At 39.5% G+C, this 26,970-nt stretch overlaps 1 protein-coding gene across 4 annotated transcripts in view; it reads right to left on the bottom strand.

Annotated features, from left to right (window-relative positions):
- Window positions 1–23,494, bottom strand: part of MCOLN2 (mucolipin TRP cation channel 2) — a 68,005-nt gene extending 44,511 nt beyond the window's left edge. Inside the window, exons 1-3 of one of the 4 annotated variants that reach the window (XM_037826752.1) lie at window positions 23,245–23,494; window positions 7,510–7,669; window positions 1,126–1,299 (exon numbers count right to left, since the gene is read on the bottom strand). In XM_037826752.1, coding sequence (XP_037682680.1) covers window positions 1,126–1,299; window positions 7,510–7,669; window positions 23,245–23,321 — 411 coding nt within the window. In that variant the 5' untranslated portion in view covers window positions 23,322–23,494. Of the gene's footprint in view, window positions 1–1,125; window positions 1,300–7,509; window positions 7,670–22,249; window positions 22,528–22,550; window positions 23,219–23,244 lie in introns of those variants that run through there. The other 3 variants (XM_037826753.1, XM_037826754.1, XM_037826755.1) reach the window with 3 other exon arrangements.
- Window positions 23,495–26,970: the final 3,476 nt, after the last annotated feature.

The raw sequence follows: 26,970 nt of genomic DNA, 5'->3' as shown, positions 1-26,970 counted from the left end.
TGTAGTATTCATTTTAGGAACACCCAAAAACCCCATTTAAACAGGTATCAATTTGTCTAACAACTCCAAGACTCTTTGAAATTCCCCCAAACCCTCACATTGCTGTGTCATCCAATCCTAAACTATTATATCATGATTCTTATCCATTTCTAATCAAAGCCTGCCCCCTGCCACCCTCTCCCCTTCCCAGTCACCCCCATCTGAAAGACCTGCCTTAAACCAGACTCCAGAACCTACAACTGAACTTGGCCCTCCTCCACCCAAGGCAGTACTGAGACTTGTCAAGAAAGCCCCTCCCCTACCATGGCAAGCAATCAACTCAACGTTTTTAAGCAATTAAAGTGTATATTTAAAATATTTAATCACTGAATTGATACAAACACTGACCAAACATTGCAGCCATAGTTCTGGATCAGGACCTCAGAGGCCTCTGCTTTGCCAAGCGTTAAGGCTTCAGTTACTGGTGGGTGGAGAGGTCTGGTGGTGGGGGGAGTGGGGGGGGCAGTTCCTGAGGAGGGGCCTGGTTCTGGAGCGGTGGCAAATACTCAGGGGAATAAGCTCATCTTTGCTTTTCAACAGGTTTTTCAGTGGTGCTTTTAGGGACATTTCACTACTTTACATTTGTGTGGTTCTCTCTAAGGGTAGGGTTTTTGCCTGTTTATTCACTGCTGTATCCCCAACACCTAGAACAGTCTTATACATACAAGGTACTTGAATATTTATCGAATGAATGAATGAAAGGAAAAAAAGAAAGAATAACAGTTTCTTTCCCCTAGATGTTGACTTCATGTCTACCAATCTGGTTTTTCATATCTTAAATGTGATATCTCACTCATCAAACTTCCTGAGGTTTTAAATCTACTCTTGGTCATTTGGTCTGGTTTAAGTTAAGATTCCAAAAGGAGTGTGTGTGAAGAAATAAACAGAAAAGATAAATCTTAAAGAAAAACTCAAAATAGGGTTTCAGTGTGGAAAGATAGCTACAGAAATAGCAATAAACAGTTTTTGGCAGACTGTGAAATTTATATTAGAATATTTCAATATATGTAATTTTTTAGCTAAGACAAGGCTAAGTATTGATATATTCTTAAAGTATAAATAAATCATTCACAACAAAACACTTGCCTGATTAATAGTAAAAAATATGCTCTCATAGGCATCTTCTTGGGTATATACACTGCAACTGTAGTCATCTTCATCTGTCCCAGCATATCCTTTCAAAAACAAATGCTTAAAAGCAATAGTATTATCTTCTTTGAAAGAAACCACCAGCTGGTTACTTAAACCAAAACGAATAAGCTAGGAAAGAAAATAGGAAATCATTAATTTTACAATTTACCAGGGAAGGCAGATGTCTTCTTGTTATCATGAACACACTAAACATTTTTATTTCTCTTACATTTTTGCCCCCTGATCCCACTTGATTTGAGTAACTCTCACCTATAAAGATCAACAAGAAAAATCTCACTTGCTTGGTTTTATACTAATAGCCCAAAGAAAAATAACGTCATTAAGCTACATCAGCAACTCAAGATAGCACAAAATTGGAAGAAATAACAACCATATTGGTCTTTAATTAAGGCAGAAAAAAGAAGAATCCAAGCCAGTTAAGTCCAAGTCCATTTTTCATAAACTTGAGTTTTCAAATTGTTTTTTAAAATTGATGCATTTAGTATAGCAATGATACATCTTCCATGGATTTAACATTTAGAAATTATAAGTTTTTAAAATCACAATGAAGGTTTTCATTTGGCTTTTAAGACTCTTTTTGAAAGTGGCCTTATAGGATACTGTTAGAAACAAGCATTATACCTTAAAAATGCTCACCCCGTTATGGAGGAGAAAAGAATTTATTCATGATCTTGCAAGAACGGACGCAGAGCCAGACATATGGCAGGCGTGGCAAAAAACAGAACACAGCAAAAATTTATATTCCAGTCCTAACGCAAGTCCCTCCCCTGTTTCTCCATTGGCTGGATACTCCAGAGGGTACAGTCTGTCCAAGAGAGCTAACTAGCCCACCTTTGGGATTTTAAATTGTACAGCCTATCCAAGAGAGCCAACTCTAGGCTTACATCAAGGGCCCTTTCCCTCCTCCCAACCACAGAGCCCATTTGAGCCAGCCTTGTTCAGCCTCCTTTTTTTCCTACTCCACATTGTCTTTATGTGAAAGCTAAGCTTAACCCTTTCTTACAGATACCTACTCCATTCAGGAGATGATAGTCGCCAAGGGAATTCAGTTACTCCAGCTCTGCAAGTATTTTCTTATAAGAAAGGAGTTTCCCTCTCCAATATCTGCAGCTACCCAAGCACATAAGAGGACAGGGCTCGATTTGCCAATACAATGTCAAATCCACTCCCTGTCACCAACTACCTGCCTTCTCATGATAAGTCTCCTATCCCATCTCCCATCTGTGGTAGCCTGGCACAAGTTAGGCACCGATGGCTCAGTGATTACAGGGTTTCTTGTTACTTTCTGCCCTAAAATTCTTTCTGCCCTAAAATTTTCTTTTGAGAATGTTCATGGAACCCAAGAAATGGGGAAAATAAGCCAGCACTAAAAATTTACAAAAGAAACTACACACAGAGACACACAGGCACATATACAGATACACACAGACATGCAAGACTCAGACACACACACAGACACAAACACAGACAGACTGACAGACACAAAAGCAGTGGAGGAAGGGAAGTGTCATCTCTACAGACCCCACCACACATTCCCTTCCCCACCTGCCCAGGTGATCTCCTCAGCCTCTTCTCTTCAGAGGCAGCTGTGGTCAGTGAGCATCTAAAAAGTCTACCTTATTCCTTGCCTTGACACTTATTACAACTGAGTGATTTTGGCTAAGTCACGAACCAATTTGGGACTCTGTGTCTTCATGTGTGAAATTAGGAGGTTCAACAAGGTGACCCTAAGGATCTGTCATTTCCTGTCATCCTATGTTCAATATGACACATATGCATGGTAACAAATGAGACACTTCAATTACTGAGCCATTCAGATCAAACAGATGTTAATTTGCATATGCAAACTGGCATAAGCTGTTTTAGTGGTTTATAGTTTTTAGCTGTCAAATTTTGTCTGACATTTTTTTTTTGGAAAGGCTGAATAATAAAAATAACTACCATTGTTCAGCAATTACTATCTGCCAGGTACTGTACAAACTGTTTTATGTGTATTAGCTCACTTACTACCACAACAATCCTAAAGAAATGCTGCTACTGCTTCCCCACTTTACATACATGGAAATTGAGATTGAGCCTCATTAAATTGCCCCAAGTCATCTAATTAGACTGGAAACCAGGTCTAACTCTGAAATTGTCTTTTATTATGTTACACAAACAATTTCCTACTTCTAAAAAATTTATCTTTGGTATTCTTCTTATAGAAAGGAATTTACGTGCTAACTTTACAGAATTGTGAAAGGCAACTATCTGAGAATGTATGTAGATGACAATCTTCACATTCCTTGAATTCCAACTTAAAGGATGAGCAATTGCTAAAACACAGCTCTTTTAAGGAAAACATCTATTAAGAGGTCCCACATCATCTGTAAGGAGGTTGCTATGCTGAAAACATCAAGCAACCAGAGGCTAAACGTTCTTCTAAGCAGGTGGTATCTGTTGACTGTACTCATAGGAGATGCCAGAAAAGGCCATGCTGTTTTTGAAAACTGAAAATGTAAACCAGGGAACCAACATACACGTGATTATTTCAAAGTTTTATTAACATACTGATACACACATGGGAAAAACTGATACACAGACACACAGGAAAAAAGTTCTTCAACCAAAAGTTTGCTGAATGTTTACTCCATGCCAAGCTGGGATATACTGCATGCTGGTGAGTACTCTACTGAGTACCAGGCACTGTGCCAAAAAAGTCTATAATTATTATTTCTCATTTATTTTATGATGATATTCTTATATAATTATAATTTATAATTATTTTCTCATTTAATTCCCCAATACCCTATAAGGTAGATATTATACCAGGTTCCATGAGGACAGGGATTTCCTGCCCCCAATTACAATATACTCAAAAACTGGAATAGTGCCTATGACAATGTCAGAGCCAGCTGCTGATGGATATAATCCCATTTTAAACATGGTCAAGTATGAGGTCTGAGGTCAAGTAACTTATCCAAGTTTGAACAGCTAGAAAAATCCAGACCCAGGTCTGTCTGCCTTTAGAGCCTGTTCCCTCAACCACTCGTCTGCACTGCTTCTCAAGCTGAAATGGTGCCTACTTAACTCTAGACATGGGGATGTCAGACCCATTCCTCCCATGCTCACAGGTAAGCTGAAGAACTACAAAAAAATCAGAACAGGGAAAGGCCACACTGACTAAAAGTGGTAAACAATTGGCTGATGTTTTAATCTACCACCTCATTGAAACTCAAAGCTCATCAACTCAACTTTGGGAATGACAGAACTTGGAATCACCCCCACCTGGTATCAGAAACAAGAAATTTCCTCTGTTCTTTTGCTCATAGAACAAGCCACGATGCACATGTATGGGCAGTGTCAGGTAAGGGCTGAAACAAGCAAGGGTTTGGATTTTCAAAGCATCTCTTAGTAGTGGAGACAAACCCTGGAGAAGAAACTGTGAAGTCCCCTTCTTGCTATGGCAAAACCAAACACTGCCTGCAGAACAAGGATATGGAGATGATGGTATTGGCCAAATAACTTTTTTTTAATGTTATATTTTGAAATAATTCCAAACTTTTAGTACAGTTTCAAAAACAATACAAAACCCATACAGAGAACTCCAACATCTGCCCCATTCAGACACCCAAATCCACCAACTTTTGATTTTATTTTTTAAAAGGATTTGACAGCAAACTGCATCCTAACTCCACTAACTAGACCTTAAGATTTGCTGAGGATATCACACATGACAGAAATATAATTACACATTAAGTGCAGCCTGGCAAAGACTATGAATTTGAGACCTGATTATGAAATCAATGTAGCAGAAAAATATTCTGTACCAGGTAAAAACAAGATACCTCTCTGAATATGTACAAAAAGTAGGGGAGAGGAGGAGAAGAACTATCCAAAGAAGGAGACATCTCCCTCAAAATTATAAATTACCTCAGAATGCAGAAAAGGAACATTTAAAAGAAAAAATAGTTTCCTTCTCATCGACCCTGATAAAAAGCTCTCTATTCCTACAGACTTGAGGATGGAGTGCTAAAGGAAACAGAAAAAGAGGAGGAGGTATAAGTGGGATTTGAAGAAAGGGACAGTTTTGGAGAAATCTGTTCCAATTAGAAATCACCCAAGTAGCAAAACTTATTAGGATGATCTTACAGGGGCACAGAAGTGTAACCCTTCCCAACTTTATTAGGTGAAACAGGATACACCCAAACAAAAAGCAAATTATCAGTTCCTGGAAATGATTTCTTAAAAGGGAGATTAGTGGTATACACAGTGAGAGGTACAGTAGAGCACTGAGCAGATGGAAACCCATGTGCTGAGTGGGCAGGCAAAGCTGGTGAGGGAGGTGGGACATCAAACAGCACCTGTGAGATGAGGGGAATGAATCACTCTGGAGTTGGGGGAACAAAAGAAGCAGTGATGAGAATCATTGGGTTGTTCTATCTGGCTGGGATTTGAGTAGGAAACAGCAGATTAAAACTTGTTGGAAAGACAAGCTGACGGAGACTATGAAAATCTATGAATTCCAGGATACCGAGCCAAAATTTTATTCTGTGGATGGAAGGGTTCTACGGAAGTTTTGGAACAAGAGAGTGACACAATGAAGGCTATTCTAAGGAAAATTGATCTGACGTTAGCATTGAGTGGACTGGTATGTACGTGGATAAGAAAAGTAGACATAGGATGAAGGCTAGAACCATCCTCATTAACTTTTCCATATTGCTAGACTGCAAACCCTGAGGACAGGACTGATACCTAGAATAGAAAGAGAATGACTGTGAGAATGCAAACTCTACAGCCAGAATCCTGTGCTCAAATCCTGGTTTCCTGAATGAGTGGCTGTAGCACATTACTTAACTGTCTTTGTCTCAGTTCCCTCATCCATAAAAAAGAGAACAACAATGGAACTTACCTCCCAGGGTTGCAGCGAGGATTAAATGAGTTAAAACAGTGTGCCTGGCACATGACAAACACTATGCTAAGTGTTAAGTGTCAACCGTAATGGTGACATTTCCACAGCTGTAATACCAACAAATGCACAGCATACAGGCGCTTCATAAATATTTTTAATTAACTAACAAGGTAAGAGTCTGCTCTGGAAAAGAGAGGAGGAATGGGAAAACACAAATAGATGCATTTTTAAAGGAAAAATTAATAGGATTTAGTAGGTATCAGGGCAAAGGAAGTAAGTCGAAGATGTTCATGCCTGGGTAAGTCAGAGAATCTCAGTAACATTAATAGATTGAAATGTTGGAATGGAAGTTGCTTTGGCAAGAGAAGAAACTGGGAAACAAAATTAACCAAAAGACAAAAGAGGACATTATTTCTACTTCTTCCAAATAATACTAACAATGCACCTGTTTTATAGGTTGCTAAAACTAAAACTTCACAACCAAAAAGGAAAAAAGTTAACCTACACATTTAACAGTGGCCCTGCCTCTCAATTTTGTTTTTCTTTGAAGTAACTTGCTTACCCAAAAACTTGATGAGTTGGTACTACATGTCATACCAAAAAAAAAAAAAACTCCTTTTTGAATGCACAATAAAGATGCAACCCCAGTTGTAGCAGGAAACTCCTGTCAGTTCTAAAACCACACAGAGGGATTTTTTTTTTTTTTTTAAGTATTTATTTTTCAAAGTCAGAAATAACGTCTTTCAAACATTTTACATTTATAACAGAATGATTATTTGTCAATGGAGCCTAATATCCTAAATCAGTACTGCTTTTCAAAGGGCATGTGTTTCAAATATCGTTACCTGTACAGAGGCCTCCCTAAAATTGATTTGGTACCACAGGCCCAAAAACTACATCACAACTCTGATGGCTGTTTGATACTGTTTAACAACATTAACTTAAACAAAAAGCCCAAATGTCACTTTTGTACACTCCTGATAGTGCCCAGAGGTCAGTATTTACTTACAGCACTTAGATACCAATCAAAGGGAAATTTAGCATTTTATAAGGTGGCAGGCAAACAACAAAACTGCAGATTTCAGAAGTTTATGTGACTAAATATGAGAGATTTCAAGAACACAAATCACTTTGGACTAAGAAGGCTTCCACAGTCTATGTGCCTCACTCAGGTATAGAAAACCCACTCAGTAAAGATCTATATTTTACACAGTATTTATAGAACCTGTGGACGGATGGCCTCATGATCCTTCCCTAAAACAAGGTCGTTATCTAAACTGAACTTCACCCTGCAGAGTCAACATAATTTTAGAGTTTTATGAACTTGAGTGTGGACTTTTCAGAAATAAAGTCAAGTGGCAGAACACGTATGAACAGTTTCATCTTGGGGTAAGGAAAAAAACAAATAAAACGGTAATATAAATTACCTGTGCGGTGACCATGACTATCTTCAAAATCTGCAAACCCAGTTTCCATGGAATCTGGTGTCTGGCTCGGTATTTTTCACAAGGGTTCATGAAGTAAAACTTCAGATCTTCCCTCAGACATTCTTCTTTCACCTCACAATCAAGATGAGCCATCGCGTTTCTGCCACAGAAGATCAATTTTTAAATACAGAGAATAGTCTGTCAGAAAGATCCTGAAAAATTCTTTCTGTTCATATGTTTTCCCTCTCCAACCAGTGAACTCCTTTTCTCTTTAGAAATGCAGAAGTTATTCAGGACCCTTTATAATCTGATTTTCCCCATCTCCACCCATCTTCTTCAAAATGGGCATTCTCAAAAATTATAGAAATAGGATTTTTTATGCAAGACCCAGCAATTCTTACATCCTAACATATAGCATTCACTTGTCTCTGAAGTATCACAAGAAAGTGTGTGTACTGAGTGTGTGTGAACAAAAATTAGATGGGACACTTTCATGATGTTCCAGGTATGAACTCACAGAAATTTGCTAGAAATTAATGGAATTAGATTGTCACAGAAGTAGAGAATCTTTATTCTATAACTCTGTAACTGAAAGAAGGAATATGCCCCTCCCCTTTTTTTAGATAATGTATCAGTGATTATAAGATTTTTAAACATAAATGGTTTTTAAATAGTTAAAATAGCATGTCCCTACTAATGCCTAGTCAGATACTTGTCACCTTATACCAGTAAAGTTTTCGTTTTACTATTTCAAGGGTTCTGGATACAGGGAGGGGCACAGAACTCAAATCAGGCCAAAAGGAACCACACAGGGCTTTGATTATATCTGCTGAGAAAGATGTGGTTTTTCCATTAATTAGTCCCCAAAATACGGTACACAAAATGATCCATTGGGAATACAGAAAATACTAGTACTATTTTTTTATTAAAAGTAAAAAATTGTGCTCTACTAAGAGTTAATATAACATATATAATAACAGTAGTATATAGTAGCATATAATTTACAAATAAATATCACATACTGGGGATATATGGTCAACTTTTACTTTTGGGTATATAATTGATAAACTTTGGAGAGTGTAGACTTAAAACATAGGTTATGAGTCTGGAGTTCCTAGAAGAAGCCATTTTGTCACCACAGGAGAGCTTGCCAGAATGTGGAGCTAACACAGGAAAAAGCAAACAAACCAAGAGATAGAGACTAAATCTAATGGAACTGTTGGATGTTGGATTTCCTGGATCCAGTTGTGCCTGAAGTCATCAATTCTAAGACTTTTAATTTGAGCCAATAGTCCCTTTAGAGCTTAAGCTAATGCGAGTCAGATTTCTGTTACTTGCAACAGGAAATGTCTTGATGGTAAATTTAATGAGTACAGTCCAGTAAGTTAGGCCAATCACTCAAATTACTTGTTTCTTTGGAAGTTTTTTTATTAGGGATCATTCTTAGGATAATTTTTCCTGAAATATTTAAATGACGTATTTTTTGATAATGACATAACCTGTTATCTACCTGAACTAATACATTTTAAAAAGCCCAAAGAGGAATGACTTTTTTAAAAATTAAATTCAGTTTTATTGAGATATGTTCACATACCACACAATCATCCATGGTATACAATCAACTGTTCATAGTACCATCATGTAGTTGTGCATGCATCACCCCAATCTATTTTTGAACATTTTCCTTATACCAGAAAGAATAAGAATAAAAAATAAAAGTAAAAAAGAACACCTAAATCATTCCCCCCATCCCACCCTATTTTTTATTTAGTTTTTGTCCCCATTTTTCTACTCATCCATCCATACATTGGATAAAGGGAGTGCGATCCACAAGGTTTTCACAATCACACTGTCACCCCTTGTAAGCTACATTGTTACACAGTCATCTTCAAGAGTCAAGGCTACTGCGTTGTTATATAGTCATCACCAAGAGTCAAGGTTACTGGGTTGGAGTTTCAGATATTTACTTCTAGCAAGGAATGACTATTTTAAGGCTTATTCTCAGTAGCTAAAAATCTTCTATTTGTAAATTTATTCTTGGACCTCCTGTTCCAGGATTAGTGGACTAGATTATTCAGAACTTTCCTGCTGGAAGGAAAGGAAAGGCAAGAAAATAGGACAAAGGGAAGAGAAGGGAAGGGAAGAAAAAGAAAATTTCTGGATAAGATACATACTTTTTGGGGTGAGGAGGGGTTGGGGGAGTCCTTTAAAAGACTAAAGAGCTACAAGAGAACAGGGATCTCCCAGGCCAATTTTGGGGAATATAGAGAAGCAAAAGCCAGTTTCCATGATCCTACCCTTGGGCTTCAGTTCTGTGGCCTCAGGAACAGGGAACAAGGATGGCAAGAGTCAAGGCCAGAGCTCACTCATGATGGCAAAACTGATAGGAGACCCTCCTCATTTATAAATGGGGTCCCTTCAGGAAAATAACCAGCATCACAACTGCCTTTCCCCAAACTTAGAGGACTACAGAGAAAGCCGGAGCAGTTGTAAATCAAAGAGAAAATGAAATTTAAAATAGACCATCCTGAGAAATGATGGTCACAAATCAGCCCTTTGAGCCCCAGCTTGGGTGATCCAGGGAACTTCAGACAGTGATCTTGCTTTTTCAGGGGCTCTCTCAGTCTCCTGGCAGACACATGAACTCTCCTGAAATTCATCTTAGGCCTTGGGCCCACCAACAATAATTTGTAAAAAGCAATGACCAAGCAGCATCATTCACAATAGCTGAAAATTAGAAATAACCCAAATATCCATCGACTAATGAATGGATAAACAAAATGTGGTCTATACATACAATGGAATATTGTTGAGGCATAAAAAGTACTGATACATACTACAGTGGAGAACCTTGGAAACTTTATGCTAGTGAAAGAAGCCACATACAAAATGTCACATTGTATGATTCCATCTATATGAAACATCCAGAATAATTCATTCCAAAGAGGCAAAAAAGCAGATTAGTAGTGGCCAGGGGCTGGGGAGAGGGGGAAACAGGGAGTAATTGCTTAATGGGTATGGGGTTTTATTTTGGGGTAAAGAAAACATCTTGGAACTAGAGAGAGGTGATGGTTATACAACATAGGTAACATACTAAATATCACTGAATTGTACACTTTAAAATTGTTGATCATTGATATCAAGTTTTGCAAATTTTACCTCCATTTAAAAAGATACAATGACCAATGTGGTAGATTAAAATTATTTAATATTAATTTAATCTTATTCCACAAAACCATTGTGAATAGGACCTCTTGAAGATGTTATTTTAATTAAGGTGTGTCCTAACTAAATGAGCACAGGCCTCAATCTGATTGCTGGAGTCCTCTATAAACAGACGAAATTCAGACACAGTCAGACAAGGCCCCAGGGAGGAGACATAGGCTGGAAATCAAGGGAACCCAAATGATAAAGGAGAAGAAAACACCATGTGATGCGGGGCAGGGATACAAGCCAAGGAACCCCAAAGGTCACTGGCAGCCAGCACCAGAATGTGATAGACTTTAGGGAGAAAGCATTGCTTTACTGATGCCTTGATTTTGGACTTCTAGCCTCAAAACCATGAGTCCATAAGTTCTCACTGTTTAGGCCAACCCATTGTGTAGTATTTGTCATGGCAGCCTGGCAAACTAAGACAACCAGCAAGTTGTTAAATATAACCAAGCACACAAGGAAGCCAAGCAAGATGAGTATCAGCTTAGAAGACCACACGGACTGAATATACAGTATTGGAATTTGATACCCGTTAGAAAACAAGCATGCCTACCATGTTTCAAGACAAAAGAGAGGGGTGAAAATATCTATAGGAAAAACAGAAAATGTGTAGAAATGAAAAGTCAAGAACTGCAATGAACTTCATTTCAAAAGAATTAGGCTTTAAATATGTGTTTGCCTTCAGCAGCTATCATTAACTCTTGATTTGACTGGACCCATTTAATGAGCACTTACTATTTCAAGCAAGCATTGTGCTGTGCACTCAGGACACACAGCTGTACAGGTTCCCTGATCTTTAGATATGTAGTGTACAGTTGGGGAGATAGACTTGTGAAGGGATAAACTGTCAAAGAATAGCTCAGTGAAAGCTGTACCATAACCATAAACATCGTTATGGGGACAGAGCTTTAACTCTAGGGAGTGAGGTTCAGAGAGCTAATGGGGAAAAACCCGTATCAGTTAGAATACACAGTGTGGTAAGCTCTATGGGGCATGTGACTAGGAGCGCTGGGGGGATGGGGACGGGGTGGCATTTCCGGGAAGGTAACACTTTAGCTGTGTCTTAGAGCAACGTCCTCAAATCTGAATCTTCAGGCCCCCAAGAGCATGCCTGTAGAAGCCTCTGTGGACTTACTGATTTACAGTTAACCACCATCGCTGGATCACTGTTGATAAACTATTCATCCTGATGATTAAGAATATACATTTCATTTAATAAAATGAAAAGAGCATCTGAAAACTTGCATACTGAATTCTTAGAATTCTGAGAATAAGGCCATGGAACTCCCCCTTGACTTCTAGTGTGAGAAACACTGTACTGAAGAAAAAGGAAGTTGTTTTGTTAGAAGCAGGGCAGGGCAGACACTGGCGAGAAACACAGATTATTAGGTCAATACGTGCTCAAAAATTGATAACTGATGTTAACATTACTCTAAGAAAATTTATTAAGAAAAGTCTCTCTCTCACACACACACACACAAAACAGAACAGTCAAATGTAGCAGATGATTAACTTCAGGTTCATGCATTGTATGAAATTATTTATATTACTATATCCTTCCAGAATAGGTCAATACGTGCTCAAAAATTGATAACTGACGTTAACATTACTCTAAGAAAATTTATTAAGAAAAGTTTCACACACACACACACAAAACATAACAGTCAAATGTAGCAGATGATTAACTTCAGGATCATGCATTGTATGAAATTATTTATACTACTGTATCCCTCCAGAATTTATTCACTAAAGTATTACAGAGCAGTTACAATAATTCTAGCACTGTAAGTGATTTTTAAAAAAGGGAACACTGTTAAACTAGTGTGAAAAACTGTTCCTTCATGAGCCATTGGGCAAAATATAAGATAGTATTATCAAATGTGATCAACCAGAATCATGGTGAGAAGAAAGGGGGTTGAAGCAGCACCAAAGCTACTGCCAGCGTTTCTAAGAAAACCTACTCTTCCCCCGTAAGTGGGACTGTGTGATGCCAACTGATTTTAAAGCTATTTTATGACCAATGGCAATTCTGGCTTTAACAAACCAATAATTTAAAACGTCTATAGTCAGAGTTGGAAATTAGAATAGAGATCACCAGGGGCAGAGGTGGAGGTGGGGAATGAAGAATTAATGCTTAATTGGCACAGTTTCTGTTTAGGTAATGGATGGTGCTAATGAACACCAACATTGTGAATGTAATTAATACCACCGAATCATATACATGAAAGTGGTTAAAACGGGAGATTTTATGTTGTATGTATGGTACCACAATAAAATCTTTTTAAAGTCTACGGAAACTTGAAGTTTTGAAAGAAACAAGTTACCAGCAATTCTTAACCTCAACAGGGTCATAAACCCCTATGAGAACCGCATGAAAGCTCTTGATCTTTACCCCCAGAAAACTGTGCACACCAGTTTCGGTATTGATACCCTGTTTCCATGACCACAATATGCTCAGCAAATAAACTCACCAACCCACATTGCTATTGCCGTTTGGCTTACATGACCTTTGCCCTGTTCAACAAGAGGCCTGAAGTTTCTTTCTGCAGAGGTCTCCAAAGTGGGGTGTATGCACACAGGGGGGTAACAAGACCATTCACTGTATGTGAGAAGAAAGGGTTAGGGCTTCTATTTGTGATAACCTTGAAAAGAAGGAAGTTAAGATTTACTAACATCTAATGTAGGGATTATTGTAGGTCATACATAAGGTGCCCCCAATTGGTCAGAACAGCAGATGCTTATGTTTCACTCAGGTGTGCAAGGTATCCTGGGGGAAGAGTGCAGGTTCCCCAAAGAAGGGGCTGATGGCAGTGCCCTTGCGGTTTTTCAGCATATCCCCACCTCTTATGGTTTATGTGGTCTATTTAAGTAATTTTTACCATATATTATCTAGTATTATCAAAAACACCTTCACATACTGGGCAAGGAGCATAAAGATTCTTGAAAAAAGTTAGAGTAAATATAAAATTAATATTGCAAGCTCAAATTAACATCAAGAAAATGGAAGAACGAACACTCTCCTAATATAAACTTTGTTGGCCATGAGGTAAGAAAAAGACAAGAAGTTAATCTGATCTGAAAGAAGTTGGAAGAAAATTAGATTTATCAAGAAAACTATTTAAAATATGGGTTAAATCTATTATTGTTAAACAATGAAACTGACCCTAAGTGTTAAGATATTATGAAGTCATAATGATATTATGACATTATGAGGTTGCTGCATTTAACAATTCATTTTAACATTAGCATTTATCTCATTCCTTAATGAGTTCATTTTATCTGTTTTATAGTATACATATGGTTCTGCAAAAATGTATAAATAAATATAAATTTATTTATATTTATATATATATAATAAATTTATATATATATAAATTTAGAGAGGGCGAATGCTCTTTTAACTGATGGGGATAAGTTATCAAAAATATTGGGGCCACTTCTCTAGTGTTTCTGAGCACCAACCACTCCTTACATGTGTTTGTTCTTTTGTTATCCCAGCTGATATTATAAATTCCTTGACTTTGGAGAAATTGATATTTGTTTCCCACTCCAACAAATAAATAAAACTAAAAGACATCCTTTTTCCTACCAGACCCGTTTGAGTTTTGTGTACTGATGCAGCGACACTAGAACAGATTGGTTTTGTTTTTTTTTTTTTAAATTCACAACTATCTCTGTTACTAATCACAGGGGATGGAGAGAGGAGTCAGGGTGAATGACTTCCCAAACAGCGTTCCTTTCCTGTAGCCTCATGTGATGCCTAATTTCATGTGTCAACTTGGCTAGGTTATGGTGTCCCATTGTTTGGACAAGCAGTGGCCTGATTGTTACTGTGAGGACATTTTGTGGCTTTAAATCATTAGTCAGTTGATTGGATCTATGGCTGATTACTTCTACAGTCAACAAAGATGATCACCCTCATCCAATCAGCTGTAGGTCTTAAAGGGAGAACTGAGTATTTCAGCAGTCAGAAAGAAGCCAGTTAGCTTCTCCCAGGGAATTCCTGGTCACTTTCATCAGCATTCTCATCTTGTCACTCCACCTGGGGAATTCAGTAGCACCACTGATTTTCCAACTTGCGGCCTGCCCCATAGAATTCAGACTTGCCAATCCCCATGGTCACATGAACCAATTCCTGTAATAAATTTCCTAATATTTACATATATACACATACATATATACATACATACAGACAGACAGACATACCCCCCCCCCCCCCACACACACACACAATTACACACACCTCTAACCCCTGTTGGTTCTATTTCTCTGGAGAACCCTGACTAATACACTCCATCACAGTGAACAGAACCACCAGCGTTGCAGGCCCCCAAACCAGGACCCCACATCTCTGCATGATCTGGCCCTGTCTACCTCCCTGCCATCTTAAAACAACACAAACAAAAAAAAATTTTTTTTAATTGTCTACATAGTTTTCAATGAACCATAATGAAAAGCAGCAGCTCCTCATCCCACTCCTGATTGTTGTTCCTTAAAGGCAACCTCTTTTATCTTCTTTTTTTAATTTACTTTAATGTTTCTAAATAATATTTATACCACTATTTTTCCTCTTTTAAATGTTATCAATTTATATCTTCCCATGGAACTTATGAATTTAGCTCTTATGTCACCCCACTACCAAAAACATACACATTTCACCTCCCTCCCCCCCCCCCCAGTTATCCCAATAAAGTTTTAATAAAGTTTTTGGCTAAAATAACATTAAAATTTTATGAAGTGAATATGCACATACCCTTCACAGTTGAGTCATTAGTACACAATAATTTTATATTCTTTCTTGTACAGATTTGTTTTTTCTGGAGTTGTCTTTTTTCCATTTGCTTAGCTTTCTTCTATGTACCCGCCATGACTTCACCAAACTCGGGCTGAATCCAGCAGCTCCCTTCCTTAGAGTCAAATACTTCAGGTATTCTATCAATTCCTTTCTTCACTCCCTCCTCCCCAAGACATCCATCATTTCTGGAGCCTTCTAACCTACACTGATTGCTTTCTAATCCCTATCCAGAGCCATCACATTGGGAATTCCCTTCATCTCCTTTCTAAATTGAACTCCCTATTTCCTGGACCCCACCTCTGCCTCTTTACTCCTTCATTTTGGTGGAGAGAATCCTTCAGTCGCTTCCTGAGAAAGAAAGTACAGAAGTTAAACTTTGAGATCTCCAGTGACAAACACTGCTAGTTGCTGGCCCATATCCATTCCTCCCTTCTGCCTGATTTTTTTGAGAAAAAGGAATATATTAAATACCAAAGGAAGGAATAATTCAGTATTAGATGTAGAGGAGACCTTTGATTCTCAGAGTTTTCAAACTAGGCTGCACAATGGAATCTCCTAGACTTTCCAATTTTACTGATCCCCTTCTCCAGTGCTCATTCTTGGCCCAGGAGTTCATCTTTCTAACAGAGTCATGGCCTATAAATGGTCAGGAATGAAGAAAAACTTGTTAGGTTCAAATAAACTAGTACTTCAAGCATAATGTCTCTCATTTAAAAATGTGTAACAATGTTGCAACAACAGCCATCTGACTCCACAAAACGGTCATCTTGTTGAAATGAGAAGGAAAAAATAAGTGAAGATACCTGATGGAACGAGGCCAACATTTACCTTCCTCAAGTCATCTTTGTGCTTCAAATTCTCTAGGGCAAACATTGGGCTTTCATTCCAACTACTCCCCTGAAACCGCTCAGCATAAACTGTCTCCTGCTACAGATTCCAACAGACACCTCTCTGGCCTCACCTTACTCATTCAGCTGACCGCTTCCTCTTTGGGACAACCTCTTCTCTTGACTTCCAGAACACCACACTTTCCTTTGTGGAACACCACACTTCACTGGGCCCCTCTTAGTCTTCTCTGCTGACTCCCCTTCTTCCTTCTCCATCTGACTTCTGGATGTCAAGAGTCCCTTGGGGTAGTCCAGGGTTTTTCTATTCTTTCTAGAAGAGCTTCAAATACAATCTACATGATATATACTTCCATATTTGCATTTCCAGCCAATCCTCTCTGTTCAACAGATTCCAGATTCCCTTTTCCAGCTGCTTCCTCAAAACTCTGCCCACAAGTCCAGTAGGTTTCTCAAACTTTCCTTCCACCCTCTTCTCCACCCATCTGCTCAACACATGATCTGCACACATTTGTCCAGATGCTTCAGCTACAGTCTCGAGGTCTGTCAGTGGTTCTCCACCTTGGCTGTACAGTAGAATCACCTGGGGATTTTTTTTTTTTTTTTTTTTTTTTTTTTTAAGATTTCAATGCCTGGCTCCCAGCCCCTAGATTTTCCCATTTAATTCATATGAGTTATGAGCTGGGCATGGTGAGTTTGATAACCTTCCCAGGTGATTCTAATGTGCAGCAAAGTATGGGAAACCCTGCTCTAGAGTCCTGATTTGATTTCTCTGTTTCTTCAACCCTCACATCTAATTTATCAAGTCTCCCTTGAAAACACATCATGGAGCATCTCTCTATATCCACTAAAGCCTCCCTGGTCCAAGCACCGTCATCATTCATCTGACTACTCCAATAGCCTCCCAGTTAGCCACACTGTAGCCACAGGGGTATTTTTAAAATAATAAGTCAGACTTCAGTCCCGTGCTTTAAACTGTTTAGGGACTTTCCACTGCCATCTGAGTAACATCCAAACCCCCTTCTAATGCCTGAAAGACTTGCATATACCATCCCATACCCTCTCGGCCTCTTCCTCACTATACAGTGGCCTCCTTCTTGATCTTGGAACATTGCCCACTCTGGGCATTTGCACTTCCTGTTTCATCTACCCCACTGCTGTCCCATACCTCTTTGCATGGCTGACTCCTTCATGTCCTTCAGCTTTCGGCTCAAATGTCACCTCTTTAGAGAGAGCTCCTTGACCATTCCGCCAAACGTGAACTCTTCCCCACTTCTTCTTCATCACTTTATTTCCTTCACAATGGAGATCACAGTCTCTATTGGCCTTTCCTATAACAGACCTTCATGAAGAAGACTGTCTTGTTTATCACCATATCCCCACACACAGCATCTAGTGCATATAGGTGTTTGATAAATGCTCTTTGGGGAAAATGAGTCAATGAATGAGATAACACTCTGACTACATGAACTTTTCCTTGGCCAATACCCTTTAGAATTTACTATTATTGCTGCTAATAACAGTGATGATAATAATAATGTCCAGAAGATTAATAATATAAAGAATTTAAAACATATTGAAAAGTTTTGTTTAGCTAAAATACATTAGAGGGTTTTAGGCAATTTAGTTGCCTGATTTGCTGATAGTAACCCTATTTTATTTCACTCACTACTATTAAAGTCTTTCCAAAGAATAAATTAGTCAATAAATTGTATCATGATAATTTGTTATCCATTTGGGAGGAAGAAAGTTGTAGTCCTCCCTCAAACCAAACACAAAGATAAGATTTAGACACACTCAAGAAATGAAAATGATGAAGTGTAAGATATAGAATATTTCTATAATTTAACAAGCCTTTCTGAGTATGACAAAATTCAGAAGCCACAAAAACAACTGACAGATCTTACCACAAAAATTTAAGACTTCAAAAGTTAGAAGGCAAACATATTGGAAGAAGAGGTCTGCAACATATTTAAAAGCAACATATTTATTACACTGTTACATATAGAAAGCTACAAACTATTTTAAGAAAAAGACAACCCAATATAATAATAGGCAAAGGATCTCAACAGGCTAGTAACATTTAACAACAAAGAAATTCACTGATTAAAGTGAAATTTTCTCAATTTTTAGTTATCAAGAATGAAAAAATAAAAACCCTACTGAAAGAAATGTAAATTTCTGAACGGTACTTGGGATGTTTTGTGTTATGAAAATTGTTTAAAACTGAGAGTGATACAAACAGGTAAAACTGATATACGGCATTAGAAATCAGGATAGTAGAAATCGAAAGAAGTCCTAAGTGGGTTTCTGAGACGCTAGTAATGTTCTGTTTCTTCATCCGGGTGCTATATACATAGGTGTGTTCACATTTTGTAAATTCCAGCAGCTTTTTGGTATGTATCTCAGACTTCCATTAAAAAGAATTATAAAAGAAAAAAACAAAAAAATTGAGAGTGATGAAGAAGAAAAAAAGAAAGATATGGTTACAAAAATATTGATGGCAGCCCTACTTGTTACTTTGTACCGATTTGATAATGTCTATGACAGATTGTAAATTTTTTCAAAAGCAAATTACAAAATAGTAGCTATATTGAGATCCCATTTTTCCAAATTGTCTAAATTTATATTGGTACATAGACATTTTTAAAAATCTGGAAGTGCATAAACCAGCAAAAACATCTTGAAAATCTGTGTGAAGTAGCGTTAGGCAACCTTAATTTTCTTCATTAAGTTTTCCATATTTTCTTGATTTTTGTTGATGAGCATGTGTGAATTCTTGGGTTATCATTGTGAATTTATAAAAAGCTATTTCAAAAAGAGTCTACTATGCATCAGGTAATTAGATGTTCTCCTGCTCTTAGTTTGTGTCTGTCAACAGGAGGGGAGAGGTAAGGACAGAGACTAAAATTCAGTGTTTCTACAGCAGTGCTCATAATGGCCCCAGAGTGAATGTCATGGGGCAAGCTGGCTGATGGAAGATTTTGGACTTTTCCCAGCAACTCCCACATTGTTTCTTCACACTTGTCATTTGATTGTCTCGTGAGAGAGAGTGTGGGGAGGAGGGTGGGGGTGGGGGGAAAGGAGAAAAGTAGAGTTAGCTGAGGCTCTGGAGGTACTTGGTCCTCAATTAAAGGAAGTTATAAATAAAAAGTTAAAAATTTTTTAAGGAAAGCAAAGAAGGTAAACCTTCTTTCTCTGCACAGTTCTCAGAACACAAATGACATGGTCATTCTGATCCTTAGAAGCACCCCAAATGATTTTCATTTTTCGTTCAAGAAACTTAGCACACTGTAACATTCAGGAATTTCCCTAAAGACAATCATCCTACCCAATTCCTACAAAATCATTTCTGATCACTGCTTTGCTGCCTCAGACCAGCAGGAAAGCAGAAATAGAACTCTACTTTTTAAAGTGCTTATCTTGAACAAGCCACACGCTTCTTGAAAAAAACATACTGAAGAAACAACTCTCTGGGACAGAGAAAAGTAAAGGGAAACTCTGTTTCTCAGCAATACGGGTTCCCAAATTCAATTAAGGCTGGAAAGAGGACTGGAATAATGGCATTTCCTTACATTTCTCTTTCTCTAACACTTTCAATAAATGCTATCTAAGTTTAATAGGATCATGCTGATGACTCTAAGTAAAAGAAGTTAGAAGTCCATAATCTCCTTTTTCCTTACCACATTGAGTTTACCTTATTTTTGGACAAGCCTACCTCAGTGACATGTTGGTGAATCCCCAGATTCACCCTATCTCTTTGGTAGGGATGTTACAATTTTCAAAACACTCTACCTTTTAAATTGTGGGTCTTCTAGAATTGCACCAAGGATAATTTTCCAGAATCTTTAGCATCACTAGTCACCAATTATTGCCTGACTTATATTTTAGGCTGAAACCGCCAAGATATGCTGAAGGAAAGATAACAAAATACAATCTTCAACGAAGAAAGGAAGCAGTCCACCCATCTGAGGGCAAAGAAATACCAGTAACATGCCCCAAACAGTCTTGTCACCCAGGGAAAAGGGGGCTGAGGCCCAAGATCAAAACAGAGTAGAAAGCTCAGCTTGAGGTAGATTGAGAAAAGAAGGAAGAAAAAAACGATAATTGCCAAAACAAAACAAATAAGCAAACCAAAACATGGCTTTATATATTAGATACTGAAAAAAATATTGAACTTTGATAAAGGAAGTCTATGCCCTTAACATGTGACCTAACAGCTCACTACAGGGTGATCTAATTCTTCAAAACTGACACATGGACTTACACTCCTGGTCTCAGCTAACGAGAACAATACAACCTCAGAGAAGATTCTGCTTTTAACTTTTACAGCCTAAAGAGTTTCCCTTGACCATTTTTTTTTACTTTAGTGGTCAAAACTGTAGCTACAGAAGCCATCTGTTTTTCCACTAAGTTTTAAAACTTGTCTTATTCTTAGTTTCACTTCACTGATAGAGACCTAGACAGAGATTTGCTTGTGAATATGATTGTCCACGACTTTCAGTTCTGTATTCTCTTTTGCTCTGTTTAAAATTTGCATCTCCCGACTTTTGTTACTTGCTTTATTGAGATATTATATATTTATTATTTTATTGTGTAAAGAAACACTTTTGATGCACTCCTCTTTGTGAGAAAAGAATGTAACCTCCTTAAACCCTTCATCAGGACAATTTTAAAGAGGAGATTAAATAAAATCGACACTATTACAATGGCCTCAGCATAGGAATGGTCAAGGTCCAGGCCACAGAACATTTTTATGGAAGGTTTGCTAAAGGAGATGGATGTGCCAGTGGAAAGTTCATGACCATGGGGTTAGAAGCATTAATGGGTTTTGACTCTTCTTAAGGTAAGAAGAGGAAGATAAGCTAAATCTTAAGAGAAGTCTGACTCAATAAGGAAGAGGCTGCCAGATTTCGCAAACACACACTGTTTGGTTACAGCATCACAGAGGTGGTGAGCATTTCCTGAAAGTGTAAAGTCTACATCCCACCTCTGGGTAGAACTATGTGGTCGGTGCTTTCTACCTAAGGTATTGGAATTCACATCCTGACATCCATAGACAGCCTCTCCCACCTTCCTCTTATTGGCCCCTTCTTCCATTCTTGATTTATGACACATAAACTTCTGGTTGCCACTGGTTCTGGAGCAGCCAGGCATATGTGTGTGTCTGTGTGTATTTCAAATCAGAATTCGTCCAAAATCTATTTATGTCCACATCCAAGTGCCTGTTTGTTCCATCCTTAGTGGCTTTACTCTACCAATGGATGGGAGCTTCTGAAGATACTCTCTGGAAATGATATAAGCTTTTAAGCCGTGAAGAAAATGTGCTAAGAAAAATATTGGAGTCAAGATTAAAAAATGGAAAGATTACACCCCACACCACCCCTCCCTGAGCACAAGCCTGCTTATCAGCCTGAACAGAAGATGATATATAAACCCAGAATCAGTTTTCTCCCCACACTTAGGACAGTGCATTTAGGGCTCAGAGAGACAGGAAGGTATGACTTCTACCAGCCTGGCCCATTAAAAATAGACACCTCAGCATTAAAAGAAATGGTTTATAAAATATATGACACCAATCATTTTTGGGTGACATTCACAGGTATCCATTGTCAAAAAGGGCAGACTCAAATGATGTTTTCTAATTCAAAACTGGCCTTTCAAAAATCTGAAAATATATATGCCACACCGCTTGGCATTAAGTAAACACCCATCTGTATAGCCACCAGAGATCAACTCTTGAATAGCCTTAAGTCCATTTATGAGATTGAGAGTCCCATGCAGGAAAGGCAGGAAGCCAATACTATTTTAAGAAAGTTTAACAGCCTACCACTGTATTTGTTTTGGGAGCAGGAAAGGGAGGCAGCCAATGCCTGTTGCTACTCACCACCCCGGCTCAACTCTGCTGCGGCCCCTTGGCCGTGCCAGGCTGCTGAACTGTACACCTTTTCATGAAGGCAAAGGAACTGGGGCTAACCACATTAGAACCCTCCCACCTGAGGCTAAGGCCTGTTTGTTCCGGAAGGCAGAGCCCAACCTTATTTAACTAACTCTGTGTAATGCGAGCTGTTAATATAAGCATTCACAAGGCCGTACGAAGCGCTCTAGTCTTAGAACAGTAAAGCCATCGACTTTATGGGAATTACTCCAGTGTCCGATACCCTGAAAGATGCAGCCTATTGCCTCACCTGACGGTTAACCTGAAAACACCTGATCCTCCCTCTGGGTTCCTTGTCTGAGGAAAACGATAAGGCTGCCAGGCCATACCTCCGCCTCCAAAACTTTCCACAGCTCTCAGAGAGTCGAAGGAGGAAAAACTGCTCACTGCACACGCATTTCAGCTCCGCTGGGGACGCCTCCCAGAAGTAGAGACCCTCGTAAGCCAAGCCCCGCTTCTCTTAGACCCTTCCCCTCTTGCCCTTCCTGCCAGCCGCCAGGGCGCGCAGACCCCGGCCAGACAGCAGGGACCGTTTGGTGGCCCGATGCGGTGGGCACTGCGCAAGGGACGTCCGCGGCTAAGCTGAAAGGCGCGTGGCAAGGCGTTCCCGCCCAGCGCCCAAGTTGCCACCTCCTCTGGTCGCCTCCCGCTGAGGCTGGGCGGGCGGGGGAGCCGTGGCCGTGAGCTTCCCAACTGGGTTCCCTGTGAGACTTTCTCCACGTGCCAGCGAGCCGGCCTCTCGGAGCCCCGCAGGCAGAAAGAAGCGAAGCGAAGCTGAGCAGGGGCTGTGGGAGATGGAGCACGGGCGCGGGGTCTAGAGGACCCGAGGAAGAAAGCAACCAGGCGAGGGGGCGGTGGGGCTGCCGGAGGGGAGCCGGAGGGCTCCACGGCTGCCCAGGTGGAAGGGGCCGAGCCCCTCCAGCAGGCCAAGATGCTAAACTGACCTGTGGCCGGGCACCCGGGACACGCCGGAGGCGCCGTTCCAAATGGGCAGGTCCAGTGCCTCCACGCCTGGCGGCATGGTGCGGCCCCAGAGTGGTGGACCGAGGCACCTGCCTCCGCCGGGGCCCCCTGGCCCTGGCCCGCGGTTCCCACGCTCGCGTTCCCTATGCCCCGAGCTGCGGCCCGGCCCACCCGGGCTCTTAGTGGTCTGCCCCCAGGCATTCAAGCGCCTTAAAGAGGGAACCAGGGGGTGGAGAGCTGGTGGGAGGCAGCCCGCGCACGCTCCACAGCGCCCTCGGGCGGCCGGGCTGCGCACTCCCTGTCCGCCGGGATTCTTGCCTTTCTTCATTCCTTCGTTGATTTCTGCATTCTTTCGTTCATTCCTTCATGCGTCCATTCCTAGTTTTGTATTATCCATTCATTTGTCTATTTCTTTAGTCATTTCCATTTTGATGCGTTCAGGAAGCACTCATTGAGTGTCAGGTACAGTGCTGGATACTGGGGTCACCGACATGGGAAAGACGCGGTCCTTTCGCTGGAGAACTTCACATTAAACTGTCAGACAAGTTTATCCATTCCGGCGAGTCTTCATCCTGAAGTGCACGATCACAAAACTCTGTGGCACCGGTCCTGAATCGAAGATGTTAAAAGTGCTGCGAACGCACGGGACAAGAAAAACTAACCGCCTGTCGCTCGCTTGGGGAAACTGGAGGCGGCTTCCTGCTTCCGAAATAAGTGTTCGCGGGGCTCAGGGCGAGCGCTCAGACGGATGGCCCGAGTGGCGGGACTCAGTAAGCTGGAGCGCCGCGCTACAGGCGTAGGTGCTCTTTTCTCTAGGCGCACGAGGGGAAGACGTCTGTCCGAAATCCGACAAGGCCGTCTTTCGCGGTTCCTTTATCTTGAAGATGAGGGGAGCGTGCATATGCCCAAATGCCTCGTTTGGATGAGGGTGCTGTTGACTTAACAGTTTAATTTCGACCGACAGCCTCTTCCCTAAGGAGTGGTATCCCTACTCTTCACCTGGTGAACAAAAGAAAGTTCTGAGTTCCAGGCTGTTTGGATCAGCAGGTGTTTTAAACGTCTCTGGGTTTAGCTAGGGTAAGGAGTGTTCTGCAAAAGAATTATTTTAATATGCATCTCCAGGTAGAAACAGTTGGACTGAACGATGTATATAAAAACAAACATATCTGACTTTCTTTGGAAAGTCACATCCAAAGGGCTATTAGGCAAAAATGCCTTGTTTTAGAGCCCCTTTTGTTGGAGGTGCACGCTAGGTAGAGACAGGCTTTAAAGATCCCGTTTGTGTTAGTCACAGTCCCTGCATGTTGGCGACCCAGTGAAGTGATTAGTTTCCTTCTTAGAAGAAAAGGAGAGGAAATAGTAAGTGCTGCTCTTGTGAGGTTGTGGACTCGGAGGCAGACTATAGCTTGATTGGAGAGTGTTGGAGGTATATTGTAAGAAGTGTGCGTGTGCATGACTTTGATGCTGAAGAATTTTTTAAAGGCTTTTTCATTCAAAGGAAAGCAACTGCAAAGTAACAAACCTGTTAGTTCCAAAATTCCAGGACTGTACTGAGGGCAACAAACCCCTTAGAAGGAGATTGGAAACTGGGATAATGTTCTTTGTATCTGCCCATTCTTTGTATCCCACTCTCATTACGAGTGTTTCATAAAGCCAGGCCAATTCTAGTGAAAAACTTCCCAGTGAGTAGCTAAAAAGAAACTTCATAGATAACATATTAACATCTACCATGTGCAACATTCTGTACTTCAAATGGGTCAGAAGTAACCTTGATGACTAGGTTCCTAGGTTGATGTACTAGTATTTTACCCCACTGAATGTTCAGAATGGTGAAATGCTGAATGTTCTACATGGTGAAATGGGTTCAGAGAGATTTAAGTGACTTTCCTGAGGTCACCTGTAGAGTTATGTAGCAGGTCCAGGATTTCTATTCAGGTGTTTGAATCTCCAACACCTTTATGCTCAGCACCCTAATACACTGATAGGAACATGATTAATAAACAGTACTGCCCTTTAGTAGCTTTCACAATCCAGTGGAGAAGAGATGCATGTACCTAAATAGCTGTAATTGGAAAGGCATATATCAATAGGTATAAAAGTATCACTTGGAAGATACATAATAAGCAAATTCTTGTAGAATACTGAAAAGGGAGAAATAGTTTCAAAAGCGAGATCTGGGAATCTCAAACTTGAATATGCACAAGCATCATCAGGGGATCTTATTGAAGCAGACTCTGATTTGGTAGATCTGGAGTAGGATTTGAGATTCTGCATTTCTAACAAGATTCTGGTGCTACTGCTGCTACTGTTGCTGGTTAATGTACCACTTTTAAAAAAAAATTATTAGAGAAGTTGTGGGTTTACAGAACAAATCATGTATAAAAAACAGGATGCTCATACACCACTCCACCACCCACACCTTGTATTGATGTGGAACATTTGTTACAATTCATGATAGCATTTTTTAAATAATTGTTCTATTTTTTTTAATAGTAGTAGCCAGTATTTATTGAGAAATTCTATGTTCTAGGCACTGTGTGAAGCAATTTACAAGAATAACCAAATTTAAAACACTCATTACACAGGCCTGTGAAATACGTCCTATTTTTAAAAAATTTTTTTAATTAGAGAAGTTGTAGGTTTACAAAACAAAATCATGTAAAAAATACAGCATCTCCGTATACCCCTGTGGTTGACACTTTGTATTAGTGTGGTACCTTTGTTACATTTGATGAAAGAATATTAAAATTGTACAATTAACTATAGTCCATAGTTTACATTAGGTGTTATTTTCCCCATATACCACCTTATTATTAATACCTTGTACTAGTGTTGTACATTTGTTATAACCTGTGAAAGAACATTTTTATACTTGTGCTATTAACTATGGTCCATCTTCTACAATAGGGCTCCCTATGTTATACAGTCCTATGTTTTATCTTTTCATTTTTATTCTAGTACAACATATGAACTAAAGTTTCCCCTTTTAACCCCTTTCACATATATAACTCAGTGCCATTAACTACACTCTCAATAATATGCTACCCTCACCACCATCCATATCCAAACCTTTACAATCAGCCTAAATAGAAATTCTGTACAAATTAAGCATCAACTCCCCATTCTCTACCCCTGATCCATCCACTGGTAACCTATATTCTAGATTCTAACTCTATGAGTTTGCTAATTATAATAAGTTCATGTCAGTGAGATCATAAAATATTTGTCCTTTTGTGTCTGGCATATTTCACTCAACATAATGTCCTCAAGCTTCATCCATGTTTCCACATGCATTGAGACTTCATTCCTTTTTACAGGAATAATATTCCATTGTATATATATACCACATTTTGTTTATCCATTCATCAGTTGGTGGACACTTGGGTTGCTGCCATCTTTTGGCAATTATGAATAATGTTGCTATGAACATCGGTGAGCAAATATCTGTTCGAGTCCCTGCTTTCATCTTCTGGGTATATACCTAGTAAAAGGATTGCCAAGTCATATGGTAATTCTATAATTAGCTTCCAAAGGAATAGCCAAACTGTCTTCCACAGTGGTTGCACCATTTTATATTCCCATCAGCAATGAATGACTGTCCCTATTCTCAACAATCCTCTTCAACACCTGTAATTTTCTTTTATTTTTTTTTAATAGTAGCCATTCTAGTGGGTGTGAAATGATATCTCATTGTGGTTTTGATTTGC

The sequence above is a fragment of the Choloepus didactylus genome, chromosome 2, assembly GCF_015220235.1.
Source record: "Choloepus didactylus isolate mChoDid1 chromosome 2, mChoDid1.pri, whole genome shotgun sequence".
NCBI lineage: Eukaryota > Metazoa > Chordata > Mammalia > Pilosa > Megalonychidae > Choloepus > Choloepus didactylus.
Note: the sequence above shows the minus strand (reverse complement) of the source record. Positions and strands in the feature narration are given on the sequence as shown.